General features: G+C 41.3%; 2 protein-coding genes and 1 long non-coding RNA gene across 7 annotated transcripts; 1 reads left to right on the forward strand and 2 right to left on the reverse strand.

Moving 5' to 3' along the window:
- Positions 1-100: 100 nt before the first annotated feature.
- Positions 101-8144, reverse strand: LOC117577853 (brain acid soluble protein 1). The gene is made up of 3 exons (XM_034262798.2): positions 7766-8144; positions 778-1313; positions 101-704 (listed from the first exon to the last, which is right to left on the reverse strand). Exons 1-3 carry the CDS (start codon positions 7780-7782, stop codon positions 559-561), a joined length of 699 nt encoding a protein of 232 aa, XP_034118689.1. The 5' UTR covers positions 7783-8144; the 3' UTR covers positions 101-558.
- Positions 8145-11783: 3639 nt separating this feature from the next.
- On the forward strand, positions 11784-12510 carry LOC127565749 (uncharacterized). Its single transcript, XR_007955107.1, has 2 exons — positions 11784-11976; positions 12035-12510. It is a non-coding gene; the product is annotated as an uncharacterized LOC127565749 (long non-coding RNA).
- A 906-nt stretch (positions 12511-13416) lies between these two features.
- LOC117572048 (rho-associated protein kinase 1) lies at positions 13417-27835 on the reverse strand. Of its 5 annotated transcripts, none has more exons than XM_052005763.1 (11): positions 27074-27835; positions 26951-26996; positions 26784-26882; positions 21998-22143; positions 19027-21927; positions 18362-18636; positions 17981-18147; positions 17351-17535; positions 17180-17285; positions 16886-17110; positions 13417-13667 (listed from the first exon to the last, which is right to left on the reverse strand). In XM_052005763.1, the coding sequence occupies exons 3-11, from the start codon at positions 26804-26806 to the stop codon at positions 13511-13513; spliced, it is 4185 nt and encodes a 1394-aa protein (XP_051861723.1). In that variant the 5' UTR covers positions 26807-26882; positions 26951-26996; positions 27074-27835; the 3' UTR covers positions 13417-13510. The 5 variants fall into 5 exon arrangements, with proteins under 5 accessions (XP_051861723.1, XP_051861721.1, XP_034110639.2 ...); XM_052005761.1 differs by having other exon boundaries at positions 17981-18174; positions 26784-26901; XM_034254748.2 differs by having other exon boundaries at positions 13418-13667; positions 17981-18174.
- Between the last annotated feature and the right edge of the window lie 102 nt (positions 27836-27937).

Genomic DNA, 27937 nt, shown 5'->3' on the forward strand with positions numbered 1-27937 from the left:
TTTTACATTCAATATTTTTGAGAGTAATTTGCATGTCCTTAGGGAATCCCTAATAGGGATATTGCTGTATTATAGTAAATAGTCAATGTTGTTGTATTTTTCATAATATTTTGATTTTGTTTTATTTTTGTTGTTGTTCAGTTTGTTGTTGTATTTGTTGTTTGTTTTATTTAATAGTTTATAAACTGATTAGGTGAGTAATAAGTAGATGAACATGGTATGTGGAGTGTGGAGTGTGGGAGGGGGGAGTGAATAATAGTGCAGGCATTCATGAGTTATTCGTATTCCGATGTGAATACACATACACATGCCTTAGCCTGTCTGTGTGGGTGTGTGTGTGTGTGCAAGTGTGTGTGTGTGTGTGTGTGTGTGTACTAAGAACTAAACGGCAGCTCGTAATGCTGCCCATAGCTAGCCATGAGTGTGTGTGACAGCGAGATAGATACAGAGCGAGTCAGAGAGCAAGAGAGTGAGGGAGAAGGAATATATATAGTATATAGTATATAGCATTATATAAGGCAGCCCAAAACAAGGACGCTTTATCCATCCTCATCCGCCTTAGTTGCGCTTCCTCAAGGCGAGGCGACTGCTGAGCGGACGCTTGGGCTTCGGCTCCTCCTCCTTCTGCTGCTGCTCGGACTCCTCGGCGGCAGCATCGGCCTCCGGCTCCGACCTCAGGGGCTTCGTCAGCTTGCGGCGGTTCACTGCGAAGAAGATACGAGGTGAGAGATGAGATAAAAAGATGGATGGAGGAATCCTCAGAGTTCTTCGACTTACGTGCAGAGTTGCCTTTGTATCCTTTGCCGGCAGCGGGAGCAGCGGCGGGCGCAGCGGCAGCTGGAGCTGCGGCTGGAGCGGATTCCTCGTCATCCTCGTCGGCGGTCTTCTTCGCTGGCTTGCTCACCGGCGCCTTCTCGGCGCGATGTTTCTTCGCGTTCTGCTGGCGACGCTTCAGCGAGTTGAGGAAATCATCGTTGGAACGGAATGGACGGATCACGGGTCCCACCTTCTTGGGCGCCTCTGTCGTCGTCGTCGTGGTGCTGGCCGCCGACGCCGCAGCGCCATCCTCGCCCTCATCCCCATACTGACCATTCTCGCCAGCACCTCCGGCCTCATCATTGTAATCATCCTCCTCGCCGGCATCGTCGTGCGCTGGCGCCGCCGTTGTCGTTGTCGTCGGCTTGCCCACCGCCTTGCCCACGGGGCGACGCAGTGCGGCGATCCTCTTCGCCGGCGATGCGTTCGCTGGCGCGTTCTCCTCCTGCGTGGCCACCAGTCCGTAGCACAGAGCGCAGACGATAAAAAGCAGGCAGCTAAAGCGAGATAAGAACAGGAGGAATCAAATTGAGGTTAAGTTTCCACAACATATTGAGGTTAAGGAGAGCTTCTGGAGATCTTCTCAAAAGTTAAATTTCCAAATTTCACCAAAGTGAGGTTATGGAGAGCTTCCCTAAGTACAAAAAATAAAAGTTGAATTTCTAAATTCATAGTTTCCATAACATATTGAGGTTAAGGAGAGCTTCCCATAGGACAACAATAAAAGGTAAAATTTCCAACTTCATAATTGTTCCAGCTCAAAATTGAGGTTATGGAGAGCTTCCCTAAGCACAACAAATCAAAGTCAAAGTAAAATTGAGGTTATATCTGTACAATATTGAGGTTATGGAGAGTAAATAAAAGTTAAAATTGAGGTTACACATTATATTGAGGTTATGGAGACATTCCCATTGAGAACCAATAATAGACAAATTTCCAACATTATAATTTTATCAGGTTAGAATCGAGGTTAGGTACGCACAACATATAAGGTTATGGAGAGATTTCCATGGCATAACAAATAAGAGTTGAATTTCTAAATTCATAATTATTTCAGGTGAAATCTAACCTAGGTTTGCACAACATTTTCAACTTCATAATTATTTCAGGCGAAAATTAATATTAGATTCGCAAAATATTGAGGTTTTGGAGAGCTTTCCATAACACCACAAAAAAAAGTTAAATTTCATAATTATTTAACTATGTGTTCATTGAAATAAAAAAGTCAGCACATATGTAAGTCTTATCTATTCAGTTTTCCTTTTCTTTCTCTCATTGTAGAAAATTCTCTGTTTGAGGTTACATTGCGAGAAAGTGCTCAAAAGTTTACTGCAATTTAATGTGTTGGTTTAGAAAAGAATAAAGCTGAATAGCTGAAGAACTTAATGAGCTAATAAAGCAAATAATTTGTAATGTATAATCCAATCAAAGATTTTTCTCACTTAACACTTAAAAACATCCACTCGAAATTACGAGCAAAAATACGTTTCAATGCAATTACTCGAATAACTAATTACAGCTAGAGGTTATGTTGGTGATTAGACGACTAATAAATAAGTGCAAACACGCCCAACACGCAAAAGCAAAAGATCTGCACAGCACAATTCAAGAATTTTATTGCAATTTGAGGTTATGGCGAGAGCTCTTGATGCAAATGATATTGTAGGAAACATTCTAGAGTCTCTTGAAAAATGCTGTTTAACGACCACGAGGTGGCAATTAAAAAATAAAAAAAAAATAGCTTTAGTCAATTCCAATTGAAATGCTTTAGCGGCAATTGGCAGTTATCGCTCAGCAAAGTGAGGTTATGTTCGACTCGTTGGGTTGTCTCGTTTAACGGGTTGTGGCAAGAACCTGAATCGCTCTGAAATATATACTATGCAAGTATGGGTGTGTGTGTGTGTGTGTGTGTTAGCCCCATCATGAATATGAATAACAGCGTCGAATTTGAATATCAATATTAATACGCTGACGAAAATGAATATGAAAAGGAGAATAATACCATATTCATTTCTTGTTTTGCATACGACGATTTTAATATTCATGTGCAGCAGCATATCAATAAAACATATATTAAGATCAGCATCAGCATCAGCATGATGTGAATTCGGCAGCTATCGAGAGATGTGCTAACTATTTATTTATTATTAATGCCTAAAGGTCACTCAAACGGGTTTTCACTCACTTTCGATTTTCAAATTATTCGATTACGAATACACTAATCTTGCCCTGTTTCGGTTTCGGTTTCAGTTTCAGTTTCTGTCGCTATTGCTGTTGCTGTCTCTGTTTCTTTTTTTTCTGTATCTATTTTATGTATTTTTTTTCTTTTTTTCTATTCCGTTTCGATTCGGTTTGTTTGTTTTTTTTCTGTCTCGTTTCTGGGCACTTTGCCGATTTTTTTCTGTTTGTTATATTCTTGCTAATATGTATTTATTTCCTTGCCATATTTATTTGTTTTATTTTCAATTTTAAGCAGTTTGATCAAGTTCTTAAATATCTTGATTTTTCCTGAATAAAAAATTTGCTTCTTTTTTTTGTTTTTTTTTTTGCATATTAAAGAAAATAACTTCCTGCTATTTGTTTAGAAGCTGCTATTGTATCGCTAAAAACTCAAGCAGCGAACTTGAAAGGGGTTCTTCAAAAGACTTAGGCAACGAACTAGCATATTATGCTAGAAAAGACTTAGGCAACGAACTTGCGTAGTATTCTAGAAAAGACTTAGGCAACGAACTTGTGTGGTATTCTGGTTAAAAGACTTAAACAACGAAGTTGCTTAGCATTGCAGAAAAGACTTAGACAACGAACTTGAATAGTATTCCAGAAAAGACTTAGGCAACGAACTTAATTTGATGCTAGTAAAGACTTAGACAACGAACTTGATGATCATTTTTGAAAAGACTTAGACAACGAACTTGTGAATGATTAGAAGAAAAGACTTAGGCAACGAACTTGCATAGCATTTTAGAAAAGACTTAGATAACGAACTTGATTTTATGCTACATACTAAAAAGACATAGACCACGAACTTGTTGAACAATCTTAAAAATACTTGGGAAGCGAACTTGTGAATGAAGACTGCCGAAGACTTAGGCAACGAACTTTTTCTGCACTCAGCGAAAAGACTTAAGCAACGAACTCTCGGTATATTCCAGAAAAGACTTAGGCAACGAATTTGTGAGTAATTAGAAGAAAAGACTTAGGCAACAAACTTGCATAGCATTTCAGAAAAGACTAAGACATCGAACTTAATTTTATGCTACATACTAAAAAGACTTAGACAACGAACTTGTTGAACATTCTTGAAAAGACTTGGGAAGCGAACTTGTGAGTGAAGACTGCTGAAGACTTAAGCAACGAACTTATTCTGCACTCAGTTAAAAGACTTAGGCAACGAACTCTCGGTATATTCCAGAAAAGCCTTAGGCAACGAATTTGTGAATAATTAGAAGAAAAGACTTAGGCAACAAACTTATTCTGCACTCAGTTAAAAGACTTAGGCAACGAACTTGTTCTAAGATTTGGACAGCGAACCTTTTGCTACCGAAGACAGCAGACTCTTTGACTTGGGCAGCGAGCATGTTTCGTAGCTGGCAGCTACGGCACTCAGAGACACGTCTTTAAGGCCAGAGTTGGGCTGCGCCCCGTTCCGTTGCAGCCGCTGGTTGTTGTTGTTGTTGCTGTCGTTGCTGCTGCGCCTTCTCAAAAGGAAACAGGTGCTTATGCAAAAGGCAACAACAACAACAACAACAACATCAACTGGCAACAGCAACAACAACTAGCAACTGGTTTACAGCTGTTGCTGGCAGCAGCAGCGCCAGAATAAATTGAAATGTGCACATGATCGGCACATGCAATTGGCTAATAACGGTAAAATGCGCACACCAAGCCAACTCATGAGGGAGAGGCTCGAAATCAGACCCCTTAGTACCCCTCCCCTTCCCCTGCTGCTGTTGCTCTAACTCGACTTCAAGTGATTTTGCCTCCAGCTTGACACGTCGCACGCTTGTTGCAGTCGTTGTTGTTGTTGTTGCTGCTGTTGTTGCTGCTGTTGTTTTATTTTTAGCTCAACTTTGTACAGTTGTTGCTGCTGCTGCTGTCGCTGGTTGCATCTTTTCGCATTGATTAGGGTCAACTGTGGCATGTCGAACGGCGGCAACTCTTTGCATTTCAATCGCCGCCAAGCTTATGCAACATGGAAAGGTGAAAGGCGTTGTCGATGACGATGTGGCTGTCGCTGTTGTTGTTGTTGTTGTTGTTGTTGTTGTAGGTGTTGCTGTTGCCCCCCTCCAAGTGGCTGTTGTTGTGGGTGCGTGTTGCTGGCGTGTCTGGAATCATTAACTTCTCTGCGCGCGCTTCTTAATCGAAATTCAACACAGCAAAAGAGGGGCAGGCAAGCGAGGGGGAAGGGGGATGGGGGGTCGGCATGTCTATATGACATTTGGCGTCTTGGTTAACCGGTTGCGCCAGCAACTGGGAAACTGCGAGCGAGATCTCACAACACACCCCAAAAAAAAACACAAAAAATAGAAAAAAAATGGTTGAAGGAGTCTACTTGAAAGATGGCAACATCAAACAGGGGAGCAGGAGGAAAGGGGGGGAAGGTGCAGAGGTCTCTACCTGAGGCTGAAGAAGAACACTGTGTGAACCTGTTATATAAGACTGAGGCGGAACCAGCTGCGGCAATAACTTTGCTTCATTTGATTTTTTGCGGTTTTCGCTTTTTATTTTGTTTTTTTTTTGCTTCTTTTTTTTTATTTATATTTATAGTTTATCACATGATTAACATTTCCATTTGCGGAATTAGTTCATGGCGATGGCGTCATCATCATCATTACTATCATCATCATGATCATCATTATTACTATCATCATCATAAGCAGCAAACAAGAAACAAACAAAATGAGTAAAAGCATTTAGTTTTTTTTTTTTTGCACTACAACACGCCTTCTCCGCCCGCCCCCTCCACTCGTAAGCGTGGCTAATCGGGTCACTATGCTAATGTCGAGTCTATGGTTATGTCCATATAACACTAGTCCAAGTGGATGCCATCGATGTGGCCAAAATGTGGGACAGCGTCGCTCTTTTAATAGTTTCCTACAATTACCGCGACGTACTTTAAAAGCGTCTTGTTGTTGTTGTTGGCTTAGTTAGTGGGTTCAATAACGGTGCATTGTGTACGTGTTACGACTACAACAACAGCAGCAACAGCAGCAGAGCAATTCGCTTCGCTTCGATCGATTTGAGTTTTGGTCGCAGCAAGTTCGTTGCCTGAGTCTTTTACACAGAGCAAGTTCGTTGCCTGAGTCTTTTACAGTTTAGTGGCTTACATTGAATTTGGCTTATGAAATTGCATTGGTATGCAGTGCGTAACTATGTGTTGGTGTGTGTGTGTGTTGTAGTGTGTGTGTTTAACACCTTGTTTGCCAATTTGCAACAGTTTTTGGCAAAGTCCTTGAAAATAACTTAAGAGATTTCAAACAAACCAAAAACCTTACACACCACGCTTCCCCCCCACTCTCCACTCCCCCCTCTCCACACACGCTTGTTGTGTATTCTGGTTTGAGATATGCACATTGATCTGATCTCTCTTATTTAAATAATATTGCATAAGGCGCGCGATTTCAGTGCGCAAAATGAAATGAAACGCATGTAAGACAACAACAACAACAACAACAGCAGCAAAAACAGTTGTAACAGCAACGGTTGTAACAACAGCAACAGTAACAACAACAACAACAGCATAACAGACCCCGCCCCCTAAAATAAAATGAAATAAAAAGCAAAGCGAAACTAAATTAAAATCCTGATCTTGCCGTCAAATTGGCGCTGGTTGCTGTTGCTTGCTGCTGTTGCTGCTGCTGTGATTAATTCCCTCATGCGCCATGCGATTAACATACATATTAATGAAAACTGACCCCCCCCTCCGTTCCCCTCCCTCGCTGTCTGTCAGCTTGCATTAAAAGTGCAACCGTTAATTTATAAGACAACACCGCAATCAGCAACCAGCAACCAGCAACAGTAACCAGCAAGCACAGCAACATTCGCAGTCACAGTCTCGCCTGGTAATTAATCCATACTTTATTTACGCCTGTTACCTGCCCCTCGCCCCTCTCCATCCCGCACTGTGCTGCTCGCATGCCATTTTGGCACAGAGCAACCATGTGTTGCTGTCGTGCAGACAACGACAATAGCAACACCAACCAGCAGCAGCTCAGCTCGCGACCTTGAAACATTTCTTTCAATCAATGCAATGACAGACAGACAGACAGACGGACAGACGGACGGACTCGCAGCTGGCGGCAGCGCAGCGTCTGCTCTCAGCAGCCACAATAACTGATTGCTGCTGGCAGCTGGGAATTGGCATTTGCCATTTCTTTGTTGCCGGCAAATGCCAGAGCAACAGCAACAAAAGTAACATAATCACCATGATCAACATCAACACATCGCCATCATCATCATCAACGTCATAATGAGCTTAACTTTGGCATTTGCAATGTGTTGTCGCTTGTCTTTTTCTGTTTCTGTTTTCTGTCATGTTAAAGTTCAAATTGTTCAATCGCTGCAGCTGCTTAAATGCGGCCAAGCCAAGCTATACGTGTCTGCGTGTGTGTGTGTGACTAACACACACACACACATACAATTGCAGTTTCAATTGCAGACAAAGCTCATCTCATTCATTTAAAATCCTGCGCTGCTTTTTCTTGCATGCAAAACACGTCAGCAAACGCTGCACACGAAAATTACGCGAAGTTGGCCGCATTTAAAGTGCATTTGGTTGGCAACGCGGCGCAACTCACGCGAAGTTGGCTGCAGCTCAAAACGAGTGCATTTGCATTTGCTGCTCCACATTGATAAATCACAAGCAAATCAAAATAAAACCAAAATAAAATCGATAAAAAATTGCCAAAAAAAAAAAGATATATTAAAATACTTAAAATGTTTCACTCACATGTTGAAGTACTTCATTTTGTGTTTGTGTGTGTGTGGGTGTGTTGGATTGTTGATGTATTTGATTTTGTTGGTTGCTCGTTTGCAAAACTTGAAATTCGCAAAAAAAAAATAAACAAAAACAAAATAACCGTATTTAAAAACGCGCGCAACGAATTTCAATTCGTAATCGAAAACTGCACTCAAAATTTGAAGACGAACACACGAAGTTTGTAGATTTATTTTGTTTTGTAAGTTGTAGACTGGAGACTGCAGACTGAAGATTGAGGACTGGAGACTGAAGACTGGAGACAGAGACTGGGCACAACAGACAACAGATAGTAGAGAGATGTGTGTTGCTTAAGCCACCGATCACGATCGACTTCTAGAGGCTGACTGAACGTTACTTATGCCGTCTGCATGCAGTTAACCTACGGCCATCCAATATTTTTTTTGCGCCACCAACCTGCGCGCTCTGCGACGCCAGCGACGGCAACGGCGACGGCGTTGGCAGCGAACAGGTTGCGATCCGCCCTAACCTAACACACACACACACAGACAAGCCATGGCAGTGGCCTGCCTGCCATGTCGCTGAGTGGGGAGAGGAGCGAGACAGCGGGGGCGTCGCAGGCTCTCTCTCTCTCGTTTTAATCCCCACATTCGCGTCATGAAATTCGTTCGTATGCAAAGCAAAGAGTGCAGGAGCACTTCTGGTTTCAACCAATTTGTCACTGCTGCTGCAGTCAACGTCGCTGTCGCCGTCGCTACGAACGCCAACAGCGCAGTCGGCGTCATTTGTGTGGCTTTTGTGCTATGCAGCAACAACAACAACAACTACAGCGACAACGACAGGTTTTCGCCACGACGTCGACGGCAGCGGCGCTTGGCTTTTAGGTTTGGCTTTTAGCTTAGCATACCCTGTAGGCAAACAACTACCAACAAAGGGTATCCCCGATAAGCGGTTACATTTGTGCACGTTGGAAAACAGAAATAAAACTTACATAAGCACTGATTAAAGAAATGCAAAAAAGGATAGAAAAATACAATTTTGTATGCATGCTTTGTTTTCCACATTCGTGAGCTTTCTGAAAATGTCGGACAAAATCGTAAAAATATCGTACATTAATTTTCGATATATTTCTCAGTATTTTATCGAAATGAAATCGGAACGAATAAATATTGATCATAAAAATTCGTCCAAAGCTATGTAAATTTCACTACTGATTTTTAAAAATAATTCTGCTTTTATTTTTCAATGAGCTCCGTTTCGATTTCACGTCGATAGGGTATCGAAAAAGTGTATTCGATATTTCTACGCTTGTGTTCGATATTCGATATAAGGCATAACGTATACCTAAGAAAGGTCAAAGTTTTAAAATATTAAGGGATATTAAATTAAATTTATATAAATATATAAAAATATTAATTAAATATAATATAGCATTGAAAATGTGGAAACTATTTAGCAAATATAAAATTTAAATACGATATGAAAATAAATGAAAGTTAAAAATGATTGAAATAATGACAGATATTGTTAGAACATTATATAAATTGTTATAATAATAAAATATGATGTAGAAAATAATACTAAATGCGAAAAATGAAAGAAAGAAAGAAGCAAAGAAATAAAGAAAGATAGAAAGAAATAAAATATAGTAAAATATATGATGTAGAAAATAATCTTAAAAGTGAAAGATGAAAGATGAAAGATGAAAGAAAGAAAGAGAAGGAAGCAATGAAAGATATACTAAATAAATTTAATTAGTAGCCAGGGTATCTGGCAGTCGAGCATGAGTTGTACAGCTTGGCGGATCGATAGTCGGAGTACGCGTATTTTACTAATTAATTTATTGATTTCGGGCCAATTGTTGCTTTATAAAGATAAAGATGGGCGCTGCTCTGTGACTGCGGCTGGTAAATCCCGAAGCCACAGACGTAGGTGGCGACGTAGATAGACACGGAGGAGGAGGAGGAGGAGGAGAAGAGATGAAGACGAAGATGAAGACGGAGTGCCAAATCAAGCTGAGGCGGGCAACATGTAAATCTCCAAGAAAAAGGCAGTAAAGAGTCAGAAATGAGGCACATTTGCATATGTGCACGATATATCCAGCTATATATATATATATAATATATCCAGCGAAGAGACAGTACGAAAGAGCGAGAGAGCGAAAGGGACGGGGGGGAGACAGATAGAGAGAGGAAGATCTTGTTGTTGAATATGCCATTATGTTTTGGCCTTGAACTGATTTGATAAAGCTGGGCGCGGGCGAGACTCTTAATGATAATGCTAATGATATTAATAATGATAATCATAATCACGATGAGGGGTCGCTCCCTCTCTTTCGCTGTCTCTTTCTCACTCTGTCGCTGTCGCTGTCTTTGGATTTGGATTTGGGTTTGAGTTTGGGGCAAGGCAATAAAGCATCGCTGTGAAACGTCATCAAATGTCGCTCTTAATGATCGCTTTGAACTTTTGCTGAAGTTCTGCTGCCTCCCTCCCTCCCTTCACGTTCACTCTACCTCTGCTATGGGCAGCACTGGCTAATTATGTGGTCACTGCCTTCAGCTGCAAGTGTGGCCAATTTTACCTTGAACTACAAAACTCGAATTGTCAACGTCTCTCTGACCAAAGAGGAGGAGGAGTCAGAGTCGGAGTCAGAGTCAGAGGAAGGAAGGAGGGCACAGCAGGGCGGGGTTGCGGCCTAATCCATCTGGGCAGGTTAGAGAGCATGTAAGACACATAAACAAGAAACTTGTTAAATTAATAACAACAAAAGTAGTTAATAATATACGAGCGCGGCAATGAAATGAAACCAATTCGAAATCAAAATCGAAATCGACATCAACATCAACATCGACGTCAAATCGCATGCAAATGCAGCAAAGACACGAATACCCCAAAAATGAAAATGAAAAACACAAAACAAACAAAAAAAATAGTATATAATGCTATGCTAATCCATTATGATTTTAATATTCCATTTTCGATGCATTACACCGCATTAATATCACATTTAATATCATAAAAACAAGTTCATCTCCATCTCAAATGGAACGCAGAGTGTTGCAACAGTGCTGCCAAGAGCTCTAACAATGTGGCCATGGAGACAAAGACTGACAAAGGATGCAAGTTGAACCTCTTTAAATGCAAATTTCATTTCAAAAACGATCTGCTAAGGATTAAGACTTTTTTGGGAGAATTTTTTATCGATGTGCGAGTATAAATTCAAAATAAAAATAAAAATAGTAATAAAAATAAATAATAAATAACAATGTAAAAGGAAATAAAATAAATAACAGTACACTTACCCTTAAATGAATCGCTAACATGAAACTGATGATGATGAAAGGCGATGTAATGTTGCGATGTTAGTAATTCATCGAGTGCAGCAATCTGAGGAAAAGATAAAACCAACTTAGAGTTGCATCTTAGCAATAAGTTCAGTTCATGCTAGATATTAAGTGATGAAATGCAAAATACGCACTAACATAAAAGTTGCAGAATATGAATTTTAACCGTATCCCATAGGAATCTAATTGAATGATATTTAAATATTTTTTAAAATGCTTACTTTATATTCATTGTGAAAGCTTCCTAGATTCGTTATCATGTTGCTTTGAAGCTTAGTTTTGTGAAGATTCCATCTTTAAATTTCCCTGTCGTTGAGATGCATGATTAGATCCCCTCGCTTGAATTAATAGAAGAGATTCGGATATACATTGATTTTAATTCGATCGTGGGAAAACTCACCCAGAATTGTGGAGACAACGCTTCATATTATATTACTTATTCATGCACTTCTACAAAGAAAGCTTTGAGGAATAAAAACCGAAAACCTACGTGGATACTTACAAATTAATTTCAATAAGTTAGTATACGAAATTATCATTCAAATTACACAAATTTAAAGTCTATACCTCGACTACAAATAAAACGAAAGCGGTGGTAGCAAATGGACAGACGGACAGCAGGATTTAGTACTAAAATTTAATAAAATCCAAATAGGTCTTCTTCCCCAAATGTTCTCTCATTAAAGTAGGCGAATAATTTGGGAGTATAAAATAAATTTAATCAGAGTAGCCTTTGAATTGATTCGAGACCTAAATAAGCATCAGCTCGACACACATTTTTCGTTAGTTCATTTTCAGACTCGCTCGAGTCAACACCCAAATTTTCCAAATTTTTTGTGTTTTTTTATTTTTTTGTTAAACTAATTCTGACGAAATGCAGTAAGTAAATTGGGAAAATAAATATAATTGTGATTTTAATTTCTTTGCATACTTTCAGCAAACGTCTCTGGCTTATTATTCCCTTGGATGTCTGACGATGGTACCACGGATTGACGCTCTTCGTTGAGGTCATCGTAGGTCCAAGGCTTTCATTATGGACTCGGAATTATTTTGCTTTCTGCACACTCTTACGGATATCGCAGTTACCGTTGAACACTAATCTCTCGATACTTTCAACACTTAATACCCAGCTGCATATTCTCTTATGATTATGAACATTTCAAGAACACAAGAATATAATAATGGCAAGTTGATAAGAAAAAAACAATTAAAATTAGACCTCAGTCGGTGGGACATCCTTCAAATGGCCAACGTTGCAACGTTATACTCTAACAACTAGTAGGATATGTTTCCATCCATTATGGATCTTGCATCTGGTCCGGTCCATCACTTAACTTATTTCCTATTATTTTTCAAATGACGTTGAAATAATAATACGTTGTAAGTAAATAAATGCAAAACTACGATAACATATGTATTATTGTAAGATCTCATCTTTATCGATCTTTATTCGAATATAAATTGTATAATAAAGATATGACTTTCAGATAGGTACGAAAATCCAGCATTTATTTTTTTTGTTCAGAATATTGTAGAATTTTTTATACACTGAAGTTGATGAACTTGTCATTTATTATTCGTTGAAGTAGAAAAGGTTTCGACTCGGCATTTATCGTTAAAATTTACACAAACTTACTTAATACTATAATTAAAATAATAAGCCAAAAAATAAAATAATATGATAGCTAAGTTTATAAGAAACAAATACGAAAGCTATGTATATCGATATACCAAACACAGCCTTCGGTACATTTTTTGTATTTTGGTATACTAATTAGGTATATTTTATTTTAGTACTCTATGGTATATTTAGAATACAGTACTATATCAATATACCAAATATTGCCTTCGGTATTAATTTTATATATTTTAAAATGATTACAACACTGTTTTGTTTCGATTCAAAATGGGTAGCGGGTATTTCGCAGTCGAGCACACTCGAATGAGCTACATTCTTAGTTGTTTTTAATTCAACTCTAATTTAAAGAACCGATTTAATCGCTTACCCATTCTGTGGAAAAATGTGTTGAAGGTGCTCCAAGAAGTGCTGCCAATAAATTCACTCACCCAGGAGATGTAATTGAATGCAAAGAGAAAAGTGCTGCCAATAAATTCACTTACCATAAATTGAAATTGGAGTAAAGAAGAAAAGTGCTGCCAATAAATTCACTTACTGAGGAGTTTAAATTAAAATCATATAGAAAAGTTTAAAAGCTGCAAATTTTTGATGAAGACAAAGATGTTGTTGGATTTGTTTAAACAATGTTTGTTCGACATTTATTGTTAGTTTTGAGTTATTGCTTTTCGCTTGGCATTCGTTTCGTAATATCAGACTTTGAATTTCTATATTTCACACACTATCGAAAGAAGTTACAGATCTACAATATATATAAAGTATACAATAGTTTTTAGACTAGTTGGAGCTACAATTATTGTTGCTGTTGTTGTTGTGATTGTTGTTGTTGTTGAAGTTGACGGCTCGTAAACGTTTCTTAAAGCTGTTCAGGAGTCGATTGGACAGTCTCAAGGTTTGAATGGTGTTGCCCAAGGCTAGGCCATTGCTATGATTGCTGTGTGTTCAAGATAAGAAGTTCTTCAATAGATCAAAGCACGACACAACAAAACAAAACCAAAAACAAAAAAAAAGAATAAACACAAACAGCAACGAAATAACGCATAATAACGAAGTACGTGATGATGGTAGCTAATTGCAGGAGAAGGAAGGGAAAACACACACACACACACACTTAAAAACGAAAGAACACAAAAAAAATAAGAAGCATTCGGTTTTTTTTTTATGATTTTTGTCGATTTTTGTACACTTTACTTTATTTACTCGAAGTGCTTTTGCCTTTTGGGCAAATTCAATTCGATTTCAGAGACATGATGTAATTACATACGTTGTTGTTGGTGTTGTTGTGGATCTTGTTGTTGTTGTTAAACTAGAAGTAGCTTTAAACATAAGCCTAACAATACGTCATACATAATATATATATATATATATATAAAATAATAATAATAATCGTCATAATCGTAAATAATGATTTTCAAAAGCAGCGCTTTTCATTCAAAGTTTTTTCGTTTTTTCTTTTCTTTTTTTTTTTGCTTCGACTAACAACTAGCATAGATTTAAATATATAAAAAAAAATAGATGCAGAATGTTTTGTATATCGGTTTATCGATCTCATTTTGATTTCGCTTCGTCGTCTCTGTTTGGCCAATTCGATTCGTAACAATTCCTCTTTCTCCCCCTATCTCCCTCTCACTCTCTCTCTATCTAGGCACACGTCCAATGTTCTCATTTATACTACACAAACACACACACACACATATAAATCTTACACTCACACACACATTGTCATTCACACATGGAAACATTTAATTCATAATAAGAGTTTCGTCATTTGGATAGCGTAGAAATAGTTTTTAGGATGATCTGCCGGCCGATAGATGGCGGCACAAGCATGGAAACAAACAAACAGAAATAAATAATTTGTTTAACTTAACTAGAACTAGAACATATTTGATATTTAATACTTAGATGTAGCCTTTACACAAAACTCTGTGCCATGATTTTTTTTTTCTTTTTCTTATTTTCGTCTTCATCTTCTTTATTCTCTCTGTTCATAACTCTCTGACTTGCTCTCTCTCTCACTCTCACTCACTCTGACAGCTTTGCTTCTTGCTTACTCGCTTAAGTAACTGCTGTGATATGTGGACTATACTTTTGTTACAATTTCCGTAGAAAGATCAGATCAGGCTACAATCTTCGCTTCTAGCATAGCGATTCTCTCAAAACAAAACTTTAAATATCAACAAAAAGAGTTCACCAGCAAATCAGGAGGAATTCTAGATATATATATTGGGGAAAGGGAAGACTGAAGACTCACCGATCACACTATGTGGATATGTAAGCCTAGAATATGCTTGAAATGTTAGTTCTTCAAATGGAATATTTTGAAATTGAGGAGGTTTCGTTTTCGTTACTTATTTTGTAGCTGCCATGCGACTTGGACTTGGACTTAGGTTCACTTATCTATGATATTATTACAGGGTGTATTACAAGGCATCTAAATCTGTACTATGTAGTAGTATATAGTGGAGATGCCCCCTTCCCCATCATCTTCAATCTTCTTACATCATAAGAACAACAAATAATTTGGCCGATGATATTCGCTACAACACTAATGCAAAATGCAAGGCACAAACTACAATACATACGCATCACGCATCATATATATGTATATAGTATGATAGATATGGAAATATATATATCTATATGCGATCGATATCTTATAGATTTACATAATTACAGCGCGTTATTTCGATTCGTTAACTTGACGTGACGTTTTTCTTTCGCAATGCGTCATTCGTTACTCGTTACATTTTATTCGTTACATTGTTACTCGTTACTTTGAATGCTTTGCGTTTTTGCCTTTGGGTTTGCTTAAGAGCTAGTCAAAAAAAATATTACTCGTTATACTTCTTCGTTTCTCTTCTCCATCTTGTTGTTGTTGTTGTTGACGATGTTTGTTGGGGACCCAAACACAAATCAAAATGCAATACAATTCGTTAATACCTAAGTAAGTGTATCTCTAACTGTAAATCTGCAATTGTTTACCGTTCTTTACATATACATACATACATTGGATAGGCAGAGCTCTAAGAATGTTTTTTGTTATATATGGTATATATGATATAGTATTAGGGGGTATACAATAAGTACAATTAGATTACTACATTACGAACCTATGCATTATATAATAGAGAACTCGGTTATCTTATTTCTTTCTTTTCTCTTTTCTTTTTTCATTTTCAATTCTTTTTTCGAGGCATTGTTGTGGAAGTGTTGCCATTTGACGTTGCCATTTAAGCAATTAGTTGACTGACTGACTGACTGATTGATTGAGTGATTGATTGATTGATTGGGTTAATAAAGCGTCCAACGAGTTGACATTGCTCTCTCTCTCTCTCTCTCTCTTTCTCAAATGTGTAAATTAATCAAAAAATATATATATGTATATATAGATGTGTATATAGTATATAGGATAGATATAGTATAGGTAGGTAGATCGATCGATTGATTGATTGATTGATAGATGGTAGTAGTAGTTGTTGTATGCATGTTAAAAATTAAGTAATCATAATCATTTTAGTAGTTGATATTCTCTCTCACTCTCTCTCTTTCGACTCGATACTCGGTAAGTAGTAAGTATAAACATTAGATACAATCTCCCAATTCCAGCTCCAACAGCTTTCGCTTCCGCTTTCGCTTCATCTCCATCTTCATCTTCTTTTGCGCACCCTTTCAACCAAACTCTTCATCATCATCATCATCTTCACTTCACTTCTCAACTCGTTGGAGGAGATCTCGCTGTTCATTGCTTGAGCGAAGAGTTCGCCGGCAGCGTGGCGGAGCGTTGGACAATCGCCGCGTAGGGTTTGTAGGCGGAACGCGTCGATTGGCTGGAGAGCATGTCATGGATATATCGGTAATGCAGTGATGAATGGTTGATGGATGATGTTTGATGGATGAATGTTTTGTTATAGCGAGCGAGCGAGTGAACGAACGCGCGAACGAACGAGCGAGCGAATGAGCGAACGAACGAGCGAGTAGATCGAACAAAGCGAGAAAAGAAAATAAATACGAGTAATCAATTAGCTTAAGATTAGACACACACATATTAATAAAAGCCTTTTCTTCTTTTTTTTTGTCTGGCAACGTCAATGGGGGGCAGGGGAGGCAAAACTACGGTGTATCTTAACAGCGAGAACATCGAGAGTTTACCTGGGGGAGATTTTGCTGCCATCGGTGCTGTTGTTGTTCGACGAGTTGGCCTTGTATCCACTCTTTTGGATACGCTTGAGCAATCGCGCCACCCACAGCGATTGCTCCTCGGGCGTGGCGGCCAACAGCAGCATATCGCGTGCACTGCGCGGATCATGATTGAGCTTGCACGGCGCCAACGGATCGTGCTTGTCCACGTGCTCTTTGTGGATCTTGTTGCGGCATCTGCGAAAGAGTTCAAGATTTGGTAAGTGAAATTGTTGTTTAATATAGGTATCAAAGGTGTTTCTTTACCTCTTGCATTCGTATGCCGCCGGCGGCTTAAACACGTGCCACAGCTGCTTGGTGCACACCTCACAGGCCGTTGGCATATGGTATGTGATCTGGACAAACTCATGACCTAGAACGAGACAACACATATTAGAAAGAGAGCGAGAGAGGAGGAGAAGTGAAGATCGCAGTTACCTTTGTGTATTATGGTGCCGGGACGCTCCTCGTTGCCGCTGCCAAGCAGCGTCGAGTCCAGTTGCTCGTCGGGACGATGCGAGGCGCCCTCGCCGGCGTACAGCAATTGGAAGATGCGCGGAATCTCTTTGGCATCGGCGCGAATCACATCGCCTTGGGTCACACTGCGCACGTGATACACTTTGCTGCAGGGAGGATAAGAAGCGAAGTTAGCGAGTGGTCAAATTACTTATAAACAATAACGTGTAACGAGAACTGCACTGAACTATAGTGAGTTACCAACTAACGAATAATAAGAAGAGCACTTAACGGTAACGCGTAACTAAGTAACGAGAACTGCAACGATAGCGAGTAACTAACTAACGAGTATCTAAAACTGCACTTAACGATAGCAAATAACTAACGAGTAACAAACTACACCTAAAGAAACACTCGTTTCTCGATCGACGAGTGATTTTTCCGCGATAATAATGTAAAGAGGCACTTAAAGATAGTTACATTCACAAATTATGTAAGATAACTGTAATATATTCAACTGGCGAGTGGCAAATACTCGTTACTCGATCGACGAGTGACTCATTCGCGAGAATAATGTAACGAGAAGTAGACGACAAAGTTGTTGGCACTCACCTAAGATCGAGTATGAGCACAGCATCTGTTGTATTGTGCTTGTCGAATTCCGAATTGTAGAAGATGATTTTGCGCGACGAGACAATCACATATTGGCGCTTCCAGCTCTGGCCGCGTCTTCGATTCTGCTTATTGGGCACGCTCAACCAGCCCTCGAAGACCGAGTCCTGTGTGAGTGAGAGCAGAGAGGAGTGCTGTATTCAGTTCAGTAGCGAGTAGCGAATGTGAACAGAGAGCGAGATCGAGAGAGAACCACACCAAAACATAGAGAAGTAGAGCGAGAGAAAGTTGTGTGTGAATGCATGTGTGAGTGTGTATGTGTACGTATGTTGTATGTTTCAATATGAGAGATGCGATCTGAGCTAATGCGATCTGACATACCTGACTATCCTCGGGATCGTTGTCGGCGGACGAGAGGGAGGCGGTCTCGTTGAGTTTGCTCTGCAGATGCTCGATTTCGGTGGCTTTGCAATCGATCTCCATGAACATCTTCTGCTTGAGCTGCTGATCCTCGACGGACTGCTGCTGCAGATCCTGATGCTTGAGCAGCAGCTGATTGTACTTGTCGCGCTCCTGCGACAACTCCTGCTGCAATCGGCGCATCTCCTTCTCCTTCTTGCGTAACTCGGCCGTAGAGCGGGCCTTGCTCTTTTGTTCTGCAATGCGAAAGCGAGAGAAATAAGTAACGAGTGGCGAGAAAAAATAAATAAGCAATACGTAGAGAAAAATAAGTAACGTGCAGAGAGAAAAAAGTACGAGCAGCGAGTAATAAGTAACGTGTAAAGAAAAATAAGTAACGCGTAGAGAGAAATATATAACGAGTAGAGACAAATAAAGTATAGATAAATAAGTAACGAGTGCGAGTAATAAGTAAAGAGAAAAGAAAAATTAATAACGAGTATCAGTAACGCATAGAAAGAAATAAATAACAAATAGAGAGAAGTAAGTAACAAGTTGGTACTATTTCTCGGTAGAAATAAGTAACGAAAGAAATAACTAACAAATAGAGAGAAATAAGTAACGAGTAAGCAAGTCGAAATACTTACTTTGCGACTCCGAGTCTCGACGGTTCATCACCTCGGCCAGCTTGTTGACGGCGGTCTGCTTGAGCAGCACCTCGTTCTTGCACTTCTCGCCCAGCTTGGCGATCTCCTCGTCCTTGGCGGCACGCTGTTGCTGCAGCTCGTCGAGCTGTTTCTTATGCTGCTGCTGCAGCTCGTCGCATTCGTTGGCCTTGAGCGTGAGCTTCTTGTGCAACTCCGATTCGGCCTCCTTGAGCGTGGCGAGTGTCGCTTCCTTCACGTTGATCTCGTTGCGATGCTTCATGATAAAATCCTTGAGCTCCAGTTCCTTGATCGTCTTCTCCTTCTCCAGATCCGCGACCGTCTCCTCGGCAATGGAGCGTGCCAGGGCCTCCGAGTCGGCTCTTGCGACCGCCACTTGCACTTGATGCTTGAGGGAGACGCGCTCCTCCTCGAGATCCTCGATCTTGGCCAGACGCTCGGCGCTCTCCTCGCGATTCTCGTTCGCCTGCGTCTTGTAGAGGCGCGAGAAGCATTGCTCCGCCTCGAGTTGTGCCTGCAGCTCCCGATTGTTGGCCAACGCCTCGTGATGCGTGCTCTTCAACTGTGCCAGATCCTCCTCGAAGCGTCGCTTCGCCTCCCGCTGGGCAGCCAGCTCCTTTTGTAGTTGATTCTCCCGGGAGCGTAAATGCGCCACCTCCGAGCTGTACAGACTCAGTTCCGAGAGCAACGCGTTGCGTTTGCTGTGCTCCTGATCCAGCTGCGATTGCAGAGCCGCCACCTTCTCCGACTCCTGACGGCACTCGCCCTCGAGCTTCTGCAGACGTAGCTGTATTTGGCGATAGTCCACCGACAGCATGCTCAGCTGTCGTTCCTTCTCCTGCGAGTTCTGATCGGCCTTGATGCGTGCCGACTTCTCCTCGTTGAGCTTCGATTGCAGCGCCTTCACCTCCTGGAGATTGGCCTCCTCGCGGGACACCAGACGCGACTTCTCCGTCTCCTGATGCGCCTTTACCTCCTGCTGATAGCGACCCTGGGCGGCCTTCAGCTCAAAGTCGAGACTCGCGTGCGTCTTCTCCAGTTCGCTGATCTTCTCGAGCAGCGCCCGATTGTCCTCTTGGGCCTTCTGTTCGCGGGACAGCGTGCGCTCGTGATCGTTGGCCAGCGTTTGCATTTTGTTCTCGGCCTCCTTGTGCAGCTCCTTGAGCTGCGAACGGAGATTCTTCTCCTGCACCATTTGCGCCTGGAGTTCGGCATTCTCCTGGCCGAGTTCCTCCTTGTGCTTCTGCAGCGTATCGATCATTTCGCACATGTCGCGCACCTTCTCCTCGTGCGTCTTCAGTGTGAACCCAAGCTCGGCATTCTGCTTCTTCAGCTTCTGTGTGTGCTCCGTTTCGCTCTTGAAACTGAGCTCCATGTCATGCAATTGCTTCTCCAGCGTCAGCACCTTCTCGTTGATGTTCAGATCGCGTGTGCGCGTCTTCTGTTCGTTCTCCAGCTTCCGCTGTGTCTCCACCATCTGTGCCTCGGCCTTCTTCCGCAGCTCAATCTCCACCTCGACCTTCTGCATGGCGACTTTGTAATTGTGCTGTCTCAAAGCCAAATCCTTCTCGTATTCGGTGGCGATGCGTTGCAGTTCCGCTTCGCGTTTCGTACTCAGCTCCATCTGTTGCCGCAGACTCGTGTCCTGCTGCTCCAGTTGCTCGGCCCGAGCGCGTTCTCGCTCCAGCAGCGCCTCAAGACGCTTCAGCTCATTGGAATTCGAGGGTCGATGGCGACTGTGATTGTGGCCGTGATTATTGTTCGCCGCGTTGCCGCTGCTGTTACTGCTGCTGTTCACCGACTGCGCCTCCTTGGACTCGGCGTCGACGGTGTCGCTGGACAGTAGCTGATAGTCGCCCGTGTAGGTGAACCCGATGAAGGGCAAATGATTGCCATCGAAACTCTTGGGCACGGGAAACATCTCTTCGGGTTTCTCATCTCGTTCGATGTCCTCGAAATTGCGCGTATCATCGTCGGACGTCAGCTCGGGAACAACGGGCGGAACACTCTCGCGTATGTTGTCAAAGGACCAGGTGTCGTTGCGAAAGAACGGATGCGCCTTGATGTCCTCGATGCCATAGCGACCCAGACGCTGTGTCCGATCGGTGAGAAAGGCGCGAATCAACGCCTTCGCCTGCTCACTGATCTCCACCTCGGGGGGAAAACTCAGCGAGTTCTTGTGATCCATGATCTTGCCGTACGTGCCCACCAGCGAGTCCGCATAGAAGGGCGTCTCGCCCACCAGCATCTCGTAGAGGAATATGCCCACCGACCACCAATCGCATTCCCGTCCGTACTCATTGTCAACGCCCTGGGATTGGAGCACCTCGGGACTGATGTAGTCGGGAGTGCCGACCGCATTGCTGGACACCACCTGACCGTTGGCGCCCATGCGCATACAGGTGCCGAAATCGGCTAGCTTCAGATGGCCATAACTGTCCAACAGCATGTTATCCGGCTTGACGTCGCGATGCACGAAGCCCATGTTGTGTATGGTGTCCAAGGCGAGCACCACTTCCATCGTATAGAAGATGGCCCACTTCTCCGGTATCTCGTAGTCGCCCATCAGCGATACGATGTCGCCGCCGGGCATAAAGTCCATCACCATGTACAGATATTTGCTGTCCTGGAAGGCAAAGTGCAGCTGGACAATCCACTCGGAGTTGGCATGCGCCATGATGTGACGTTCCTCCCAGAAGAAGGCGGAATCGGGTCGCTTCATCATCTCGAATTTCGAGAGACGTTTCATCGCGTAGACGTGACGTGAGGATTTGTGACGCACCAGCTGCACTTCGCCAAAGGCGCCCGCTCCGATCAGTTTGATGAAATCAAAGTCATCCACATTCATGCGCAGCTGATTAATGCGCTGCGCCAGCGGTTTATCTGTATTACAACAACATAATATTCGATTAATTGATTACTATCGATAGTTAAGATAGCGATAACTACTCACATTTGTAGGCATACTGCTCAATGTTCTTGAGACGCTTCAGCGAATCGTGATCACAATCGCTGACCAGCGCCGACACCGTGTCCAGCAGACAGTCCACGTTGCAGATGCTCGTCGGATCGCGCATCTCGCGCTCCAGCGTCGTCGCTCTGCAAATGCCGATAACATATCGATAACATGAGTAAACTGATTTATCACATAAAAATGAGTGTATTTATAGTTACTTAGCATTCATTAACATATTTTAACTATGTAGCACTTATTAAGAACCCTACTAAAATATACCGAATGTTATCTTTGGCATATCCATATTTGAATGTAGCACTATTCAAAATGTACCAGTACAAAATACACCGAAAATACTGAAATACCGAAGGCTATATTTGGTATATCGATATAATGTTAGAGTGTTAAAATATACCGAAGAGTCGAAATCTACCAATAAGAAATATACCATATATGTATATTCTGAAATATAGAGAAAGCTATATTTGCTATATCAATATACTATTATATTCAAAATAAGAGATAAAGTACTAAATATACCAAATTGTCAGCCAAACAAACTAAAACATATATTTTCTTCAGGAGGTTACAATTATGAAACCATATTCTAAGCATATACCGAAAAAGTACAGCCATATACCGTAATCCATAATTGGTATATCGATAGTAGTACCACACATTCAAATCTAATATATATTGAGTACAAAATATACCTGATGAATTCCAAATATATACAGAATTAGAATACCGAAAATATACCGAAAGTATAAAGCACTACATTCAAAATATACCACAGAGTACAAAATATAACGGATGAATTATAAAAAACCGAATTGGTATACCAAAAACACTTATGATATACCGAATGCTATATTTGCTATATATGTTATCTATACAACATATATTTCCTGCAGGTACAAATCTTTAATACCCTCTTATCCTAATAACTAATTATTATTCTTGAATATCTAATATTAGTCACTTCCTTATCGTATAAGGTATAAATATTACATTATAAGACCGAAACCGAAACCTACAACTGTGCATCATAATCTGAGGAAAGAATTGGATGGAATCTTGGCTGGGTTGTTGTTCCAATGACTTGTCGCTCTCTGATCTCTGATTTCTGTACCTCTTTGGAGACAGCAGTAACTGCGATTGTTCTTTGTCTAGGTTCAGTGCAGTGAAGTGAAGTGAAGTGAAGTGTTATTAGGTCACTGCCAACACGAGAACACAAAGAAAGCGTCGATTTGGCAATTTGTTTTGTTTGTTTACCCCCCTCAGAATAGCTTTCGTATAAATCGCTTAAACAAATATCAAGAGAGTGAGAGAGAGAGAGACCAAGCAACATTTGCATTCGTAGTCGTATTTACCTTCCCCATTATGACTAATAAGAATTGCGGAAAAGCGCGTTTGATTATTCACCCCCGCCTTTGCCCCTGCCACCGCCCCCGTTTGCTGCTGTTCGTTGGAATTTCCTAGAAATATTTCTAGCTGTCTTATCTCGCGCAAAATTTAACAGCTGGCTAGCTGGCTGACTGGCAGACAGACGGGCGCTAAACAGTGACTAGAATCAATTTAAGACGCCAACTAAGAACGCCGAAAAAAAATGAAAACAAATCTCCAACTAACGCAACCAACGCAAAAACAAAAGTAAGTAAACAAACAAATCGATTGGCATATCGATATCGATAAGCGCGCTGCTCATGCCTATGACGATGGCGACCTCTAGCGGCGCGTGGCGAAGCGAATGCAATTTGGTCACCTGGTGACGAAATGTGCGACGCATGACAACACACGCTTATCAGCTTTGTGCTTTTTGGCCACATCGTTTAGGGTGGGGGGAGGTGGGTAGTTGCAACTGTAATCAGCAAACAACAAACAGAAAACAACAACAACAACAACACAGTTGAAGGGACCTTTAGTTTATCGCAATGTGCAGCCACACTCTCCAACTCTCTGTTGACTTTGATAAATTGCTGGATGAATGCATGCCAGAGCCTACACACACACACAGAGACACGCACACACACACACACACAGACTCGCTGATATGGTTTACTTATGCGACGTCGCGTCGCGCTTTCTTTTTGTATAGCAAAAACAACAACGAGCATAGAGGAAGAAGAGAAATAAAGAGAGCAAACACAGATCTCATCATCAGTGTGTTCTTATTATTGTTCTTGTTTTCTGAATGAACTCGCACGCACACGCACACATTTTAACCCATCCCCCTTCCCCATTCCCTTTACCGTTATCATCTCTGCACTGCACAAATTTGCATGCTTGACAGACCGACTGATTGAATGAATGACTAACTGACCCCAGCTGATTGGCTTATCAACAACCCAATGCGAAATATTCCCCAAAATGTTGAGCCCAGTTTCTTAGAAGCGGAAAGCTGATTAATTACGATCTAATTAATTGGAAAATATAAATAATCACTAGAAATATAACAGAAAAGCGAAAACATCTGAATAGTAACAACTCGATCCTTTTCCGCCGCAAAGCATCGATGTTTTCCGCCAGCCAAATGCCATTGGGGTGGGGGGGGATGAAGTGGCCAGAGGGAGGCAACCGATGACAGACGGCGCAAAATTGATACTAAAAGGTGTTTGAATTGTTGTGATTTCATCATCGCCACTTACGGCATGACAGAAAAGCCAAAAACAAAACGCTCAGCGAGCTCAGCAAGCGAGCGAACAACACAAACTTGGAAAAGTGGAATTTTCAAAAATGCTGCGCGAGATAAATGTTCAACGGCAATGGCGGCAACAACAACATAATTATTAGCAGCAAGCAGCAAACGAATTCAACGATAATAACGACGACGACGACGACGACGACAACATTATCGTCACCTAGAGACAATATAATTGTAAATTTAATTTATGCACGCACCTAAATAGCCATCGTAACATAGAGAGATAGAGACAAGGGGCAATTGAATCGTATTATTTATTTTAACACATTTAACAAGAGAGCCAGCTGCGTGTGTGTGTGGGAGGGGTGAAGAGAGGGGAACAAGAGCGGGAAGGGGAGAAGTATGGACACCTCTTGTAAGTGCGCAACACTTAAACGCATATTTTGTTAGCGCCCAAGCGCGAGAAAACAATAACGAATTTCAACAATCACATTCCGAATTATTAATTTCCGCGCATTTTAATGATCTGCATCATAGATCTGTTTGCCTTTGCGTTATTCTTGCTTGCTTTCTTTACACTTGCTGCCCCAAAAGTGTAGAAGGGTATTCTGTGTGAATGGCAATCCGTCTGTCTGTCTGTCCATACGTTTAAACACCTATAACTCTGAAACCAAAAGAGCTAATAAGACGAAATTTTGACACAATACTACAGAGACCTATGAAGCATTATCTGCTTACAATTTTGCAAACTTCGTTTAGAAAACTCAAATTTTGTCAAGTTGTAATTAAGAAATATTAATTTCCACATATTTTAAAGCTCTACATTATAGATCTGTATGCCTTTGATAGCATGATCGAATAAAATGTGTGTTATTCGGAGAGGTCTATAAAACATTATCATCTTAAAATTTCACAAAACTATGTTCTTTTTGAGTTCTGTAAAGCATTATGATCTCCGAATTTCATAAAACCGTTTGGAAAACTTAAATACTGACAAGTTGTAATTAAGAAACTTCGATAGGAAAACTCAAATTTTGATAAATTGCAATTAAGAAATTTGTGGAGTAAACAACTTCAGGTATCAAAACAGCGTATATATAGCGTATATATCTGCATTATAACCACAAGATAATATAATTGGAATCTACCGGGTATCTAACAGTTGAGCACATCTCACTTAGCTTTGATTTCTGCTAATAAATTTAATGACTAAATTGTGTTTTATATTGTGTGCCTGTGCACTTGCAGTATTTGTGTTAAAGACCCACGCTTTTGACGTTTAATATTCTCGAGAGGAATTTGCATGAGGAGAGCTCAACAACATACCGTTGGGGCTCAAGCAAATGGAGTGCATCGGCCAGCCACATAATCGGCAAAAATCTGTGCTTTTGTTTTTTTTTTATTTTGTTGTGTTATTTGCTGCTTCGACCGTCACAAATTGCGATCAACGATCTTGCGATTTTTGTGATTTGTCCGATTACGAATTGCGAATGGAAACGCGTTACACGCATCCGATGCGCCGCCTGCAACTGACTTTGTGCAACAGAACAGTCGCAGGCAGCCAAAATCGCCCAAAAATAGCGAAACGTCGATGTCGACGTCGACTCTCGACTTGACGTCGTTTTGGTATCGTGTTGCTTGCCTGCTTGCCATTTGGTTTGCTTACAAATTTTAATGCGAAAATGGCAAATTTATGAAAAGTCGCCCGAAGTGCTTTTGCTTTGCTCGTTTGATATACCCGCCAAGCCGCAGAAGGATAACAGGGTATTATGTGTTAGTGGCCTCCCTTTGACACCACAATGCGCAAAGTTGAAACGCGGTAAACTTTACCATCCGTCTGTCTGTCTGGCCGCCTCGATCGGGCAAACTATTAAAGCAAACGCTTTTAAATTTGGTGAGAATATTACGAGCAAACAAATTGTTAGCTCAAGCCTAAATTGCTTGGCGGGTATTTGGCAGTCAATCAAGTTGATTTGCAGTTGCTCCAGCGACTGTCGCTGTTGCTGTCGCTTTGAACATGATTATGGAAGGTGTTTGGCACTGATGTTTTTAGCTAAATTTGTCTGAACAAATCTGATCCACTCTCGCTCTCTCGACAAGTCGTTGATGTTGTTGTTGTTATTGTTGATTCTCACTCACCGACGTCGCCGCTCCCCATCCATGTTGACTATGCTTTACGACTCCTGTGCTGCTGTCGCCTCGACTCCTGTGGCATGCAACTTCTGGCTGCTGGCAGCGCTGCAAAAAAGAGGAAAAGCTAAATGAATTGAATCTCAACAAGTGAAGAATCTCATCTCTCTGCTTACCTGCTGCTGCGTTGTGGCCTAATCTGTGGCAGCTGTTGACTTCCGCCTGGAACATATAGAAGAGAAACAACAGAAACATGTGAGTCAATATTGTTATTAACATATTAGTATTATTATGCTTACCTGCGTGAGCGTGAGCAAGAGACGAGTGTAATGCAAGCTAATTGATAGGTTGATGAGGCGCCACACACTTGATATTATTATTATTATTATTGTTGTTGACAGCAGTCGATGAGGTCACGAAACCACTTGAGGATTCACTGAGCACGCCTGAGCGACACCTGGCCAAGAAGGGCCGCCAACGCCACATACGGCCAGGCAGTGGCTGTGGCAGCGGCAGAGGCAGAGGCAGCGAGACTGAGGCAGCTTAACTTCTTCAGCCTCTGCTTCGGCTTCTGCTTGCCAGCCAACCAAGAGCCTCCTCGCTAGAGGGCGCCACTGGCCACCAACAAAAAAAAAAACAGGGAGTTTTGCTTGCGCTTACTTTGCACTATTATTTACACTTTGTGTGTCTCGTTTTGACTGTTTGCTGTTTGCTCTCTGCTTGCTGCGTGTTGCTTGCAATTTTGTATTGCATGTATTTTTTGCTTGTCTTTTTCGCTGCAATTCTTTTAGTTTTTTTTTGGCGAACCCGAGTATTTGTCGTTGTGTTTGTAAACATGCAATGTGTGTGGCACATCGATTGTTGTCTCCGCCGCGCACGCACACGCACGCACATATAATAATTTGCACTTTTTATTTTGTTTGCGTTTTGTGCTCAACCGTCCGCCCAATAGCACTTGCGTTATTCTTTGCTTTTGTTATGTTTGAGGATTACATTCCAAGGAGACACAAGGGTCCAAATCCAAATCCAAATGGCAGCGTCACAGCAAATTGTTCACCTATTTTACGATCACACTAAATATGTCCCACAAATATACCAAATATATAGCACAAAATATCCCTCACAAGAAAAAAACGGTCACATGTTTATTTTTTTGGTATTTT

The sequence above is a fragment of the Drosophila albomicans genome, chromosome X, assembly GCF_009650485.2.
Source record: "Drosophila albomicans strain 15112-1751.03 chromosome X, ASM965048v2, whole genome shotgun sequence".
Classification (NCBI taxonomy): domain Eukaryota; kingdom Metazoa; phylum Arthropoda; class Insecta; order Diptera; family Drosophilidae; genus Drosophila; species Drosophila albomicans.

Coding starts and splice junctions, on each gene's coding strand:
- LOC117572048 (XM_052005761.1), bottom strand. CDS start 26,806: ATGGATGGGGAGCGGCGACGTCG. Junction 22,144..26,783: donor GATGGGGAGCGGCGACGTCG/GTGAGTGAGAAT, acceptor CGGCATTTGCAG/AGCGACGACGCTGGAGCGCG. Junction 17,536..17,980: donor GTGCTCATACTCGATCTTAG/GTGAGTGCCAAC, acceptor TCCTCCCTGCAG/CAAAGTGTATCACGTGCGCA.
- LOC117577853 (XM_034262798.2), bottom strand. Junction 705..777: donor ATACAAAGGCAACTCTGCAC/GTAAGTCGAAGA, acceptor TCTTCTTCGCAG/TGAACCGCCGCAAGCTGACG.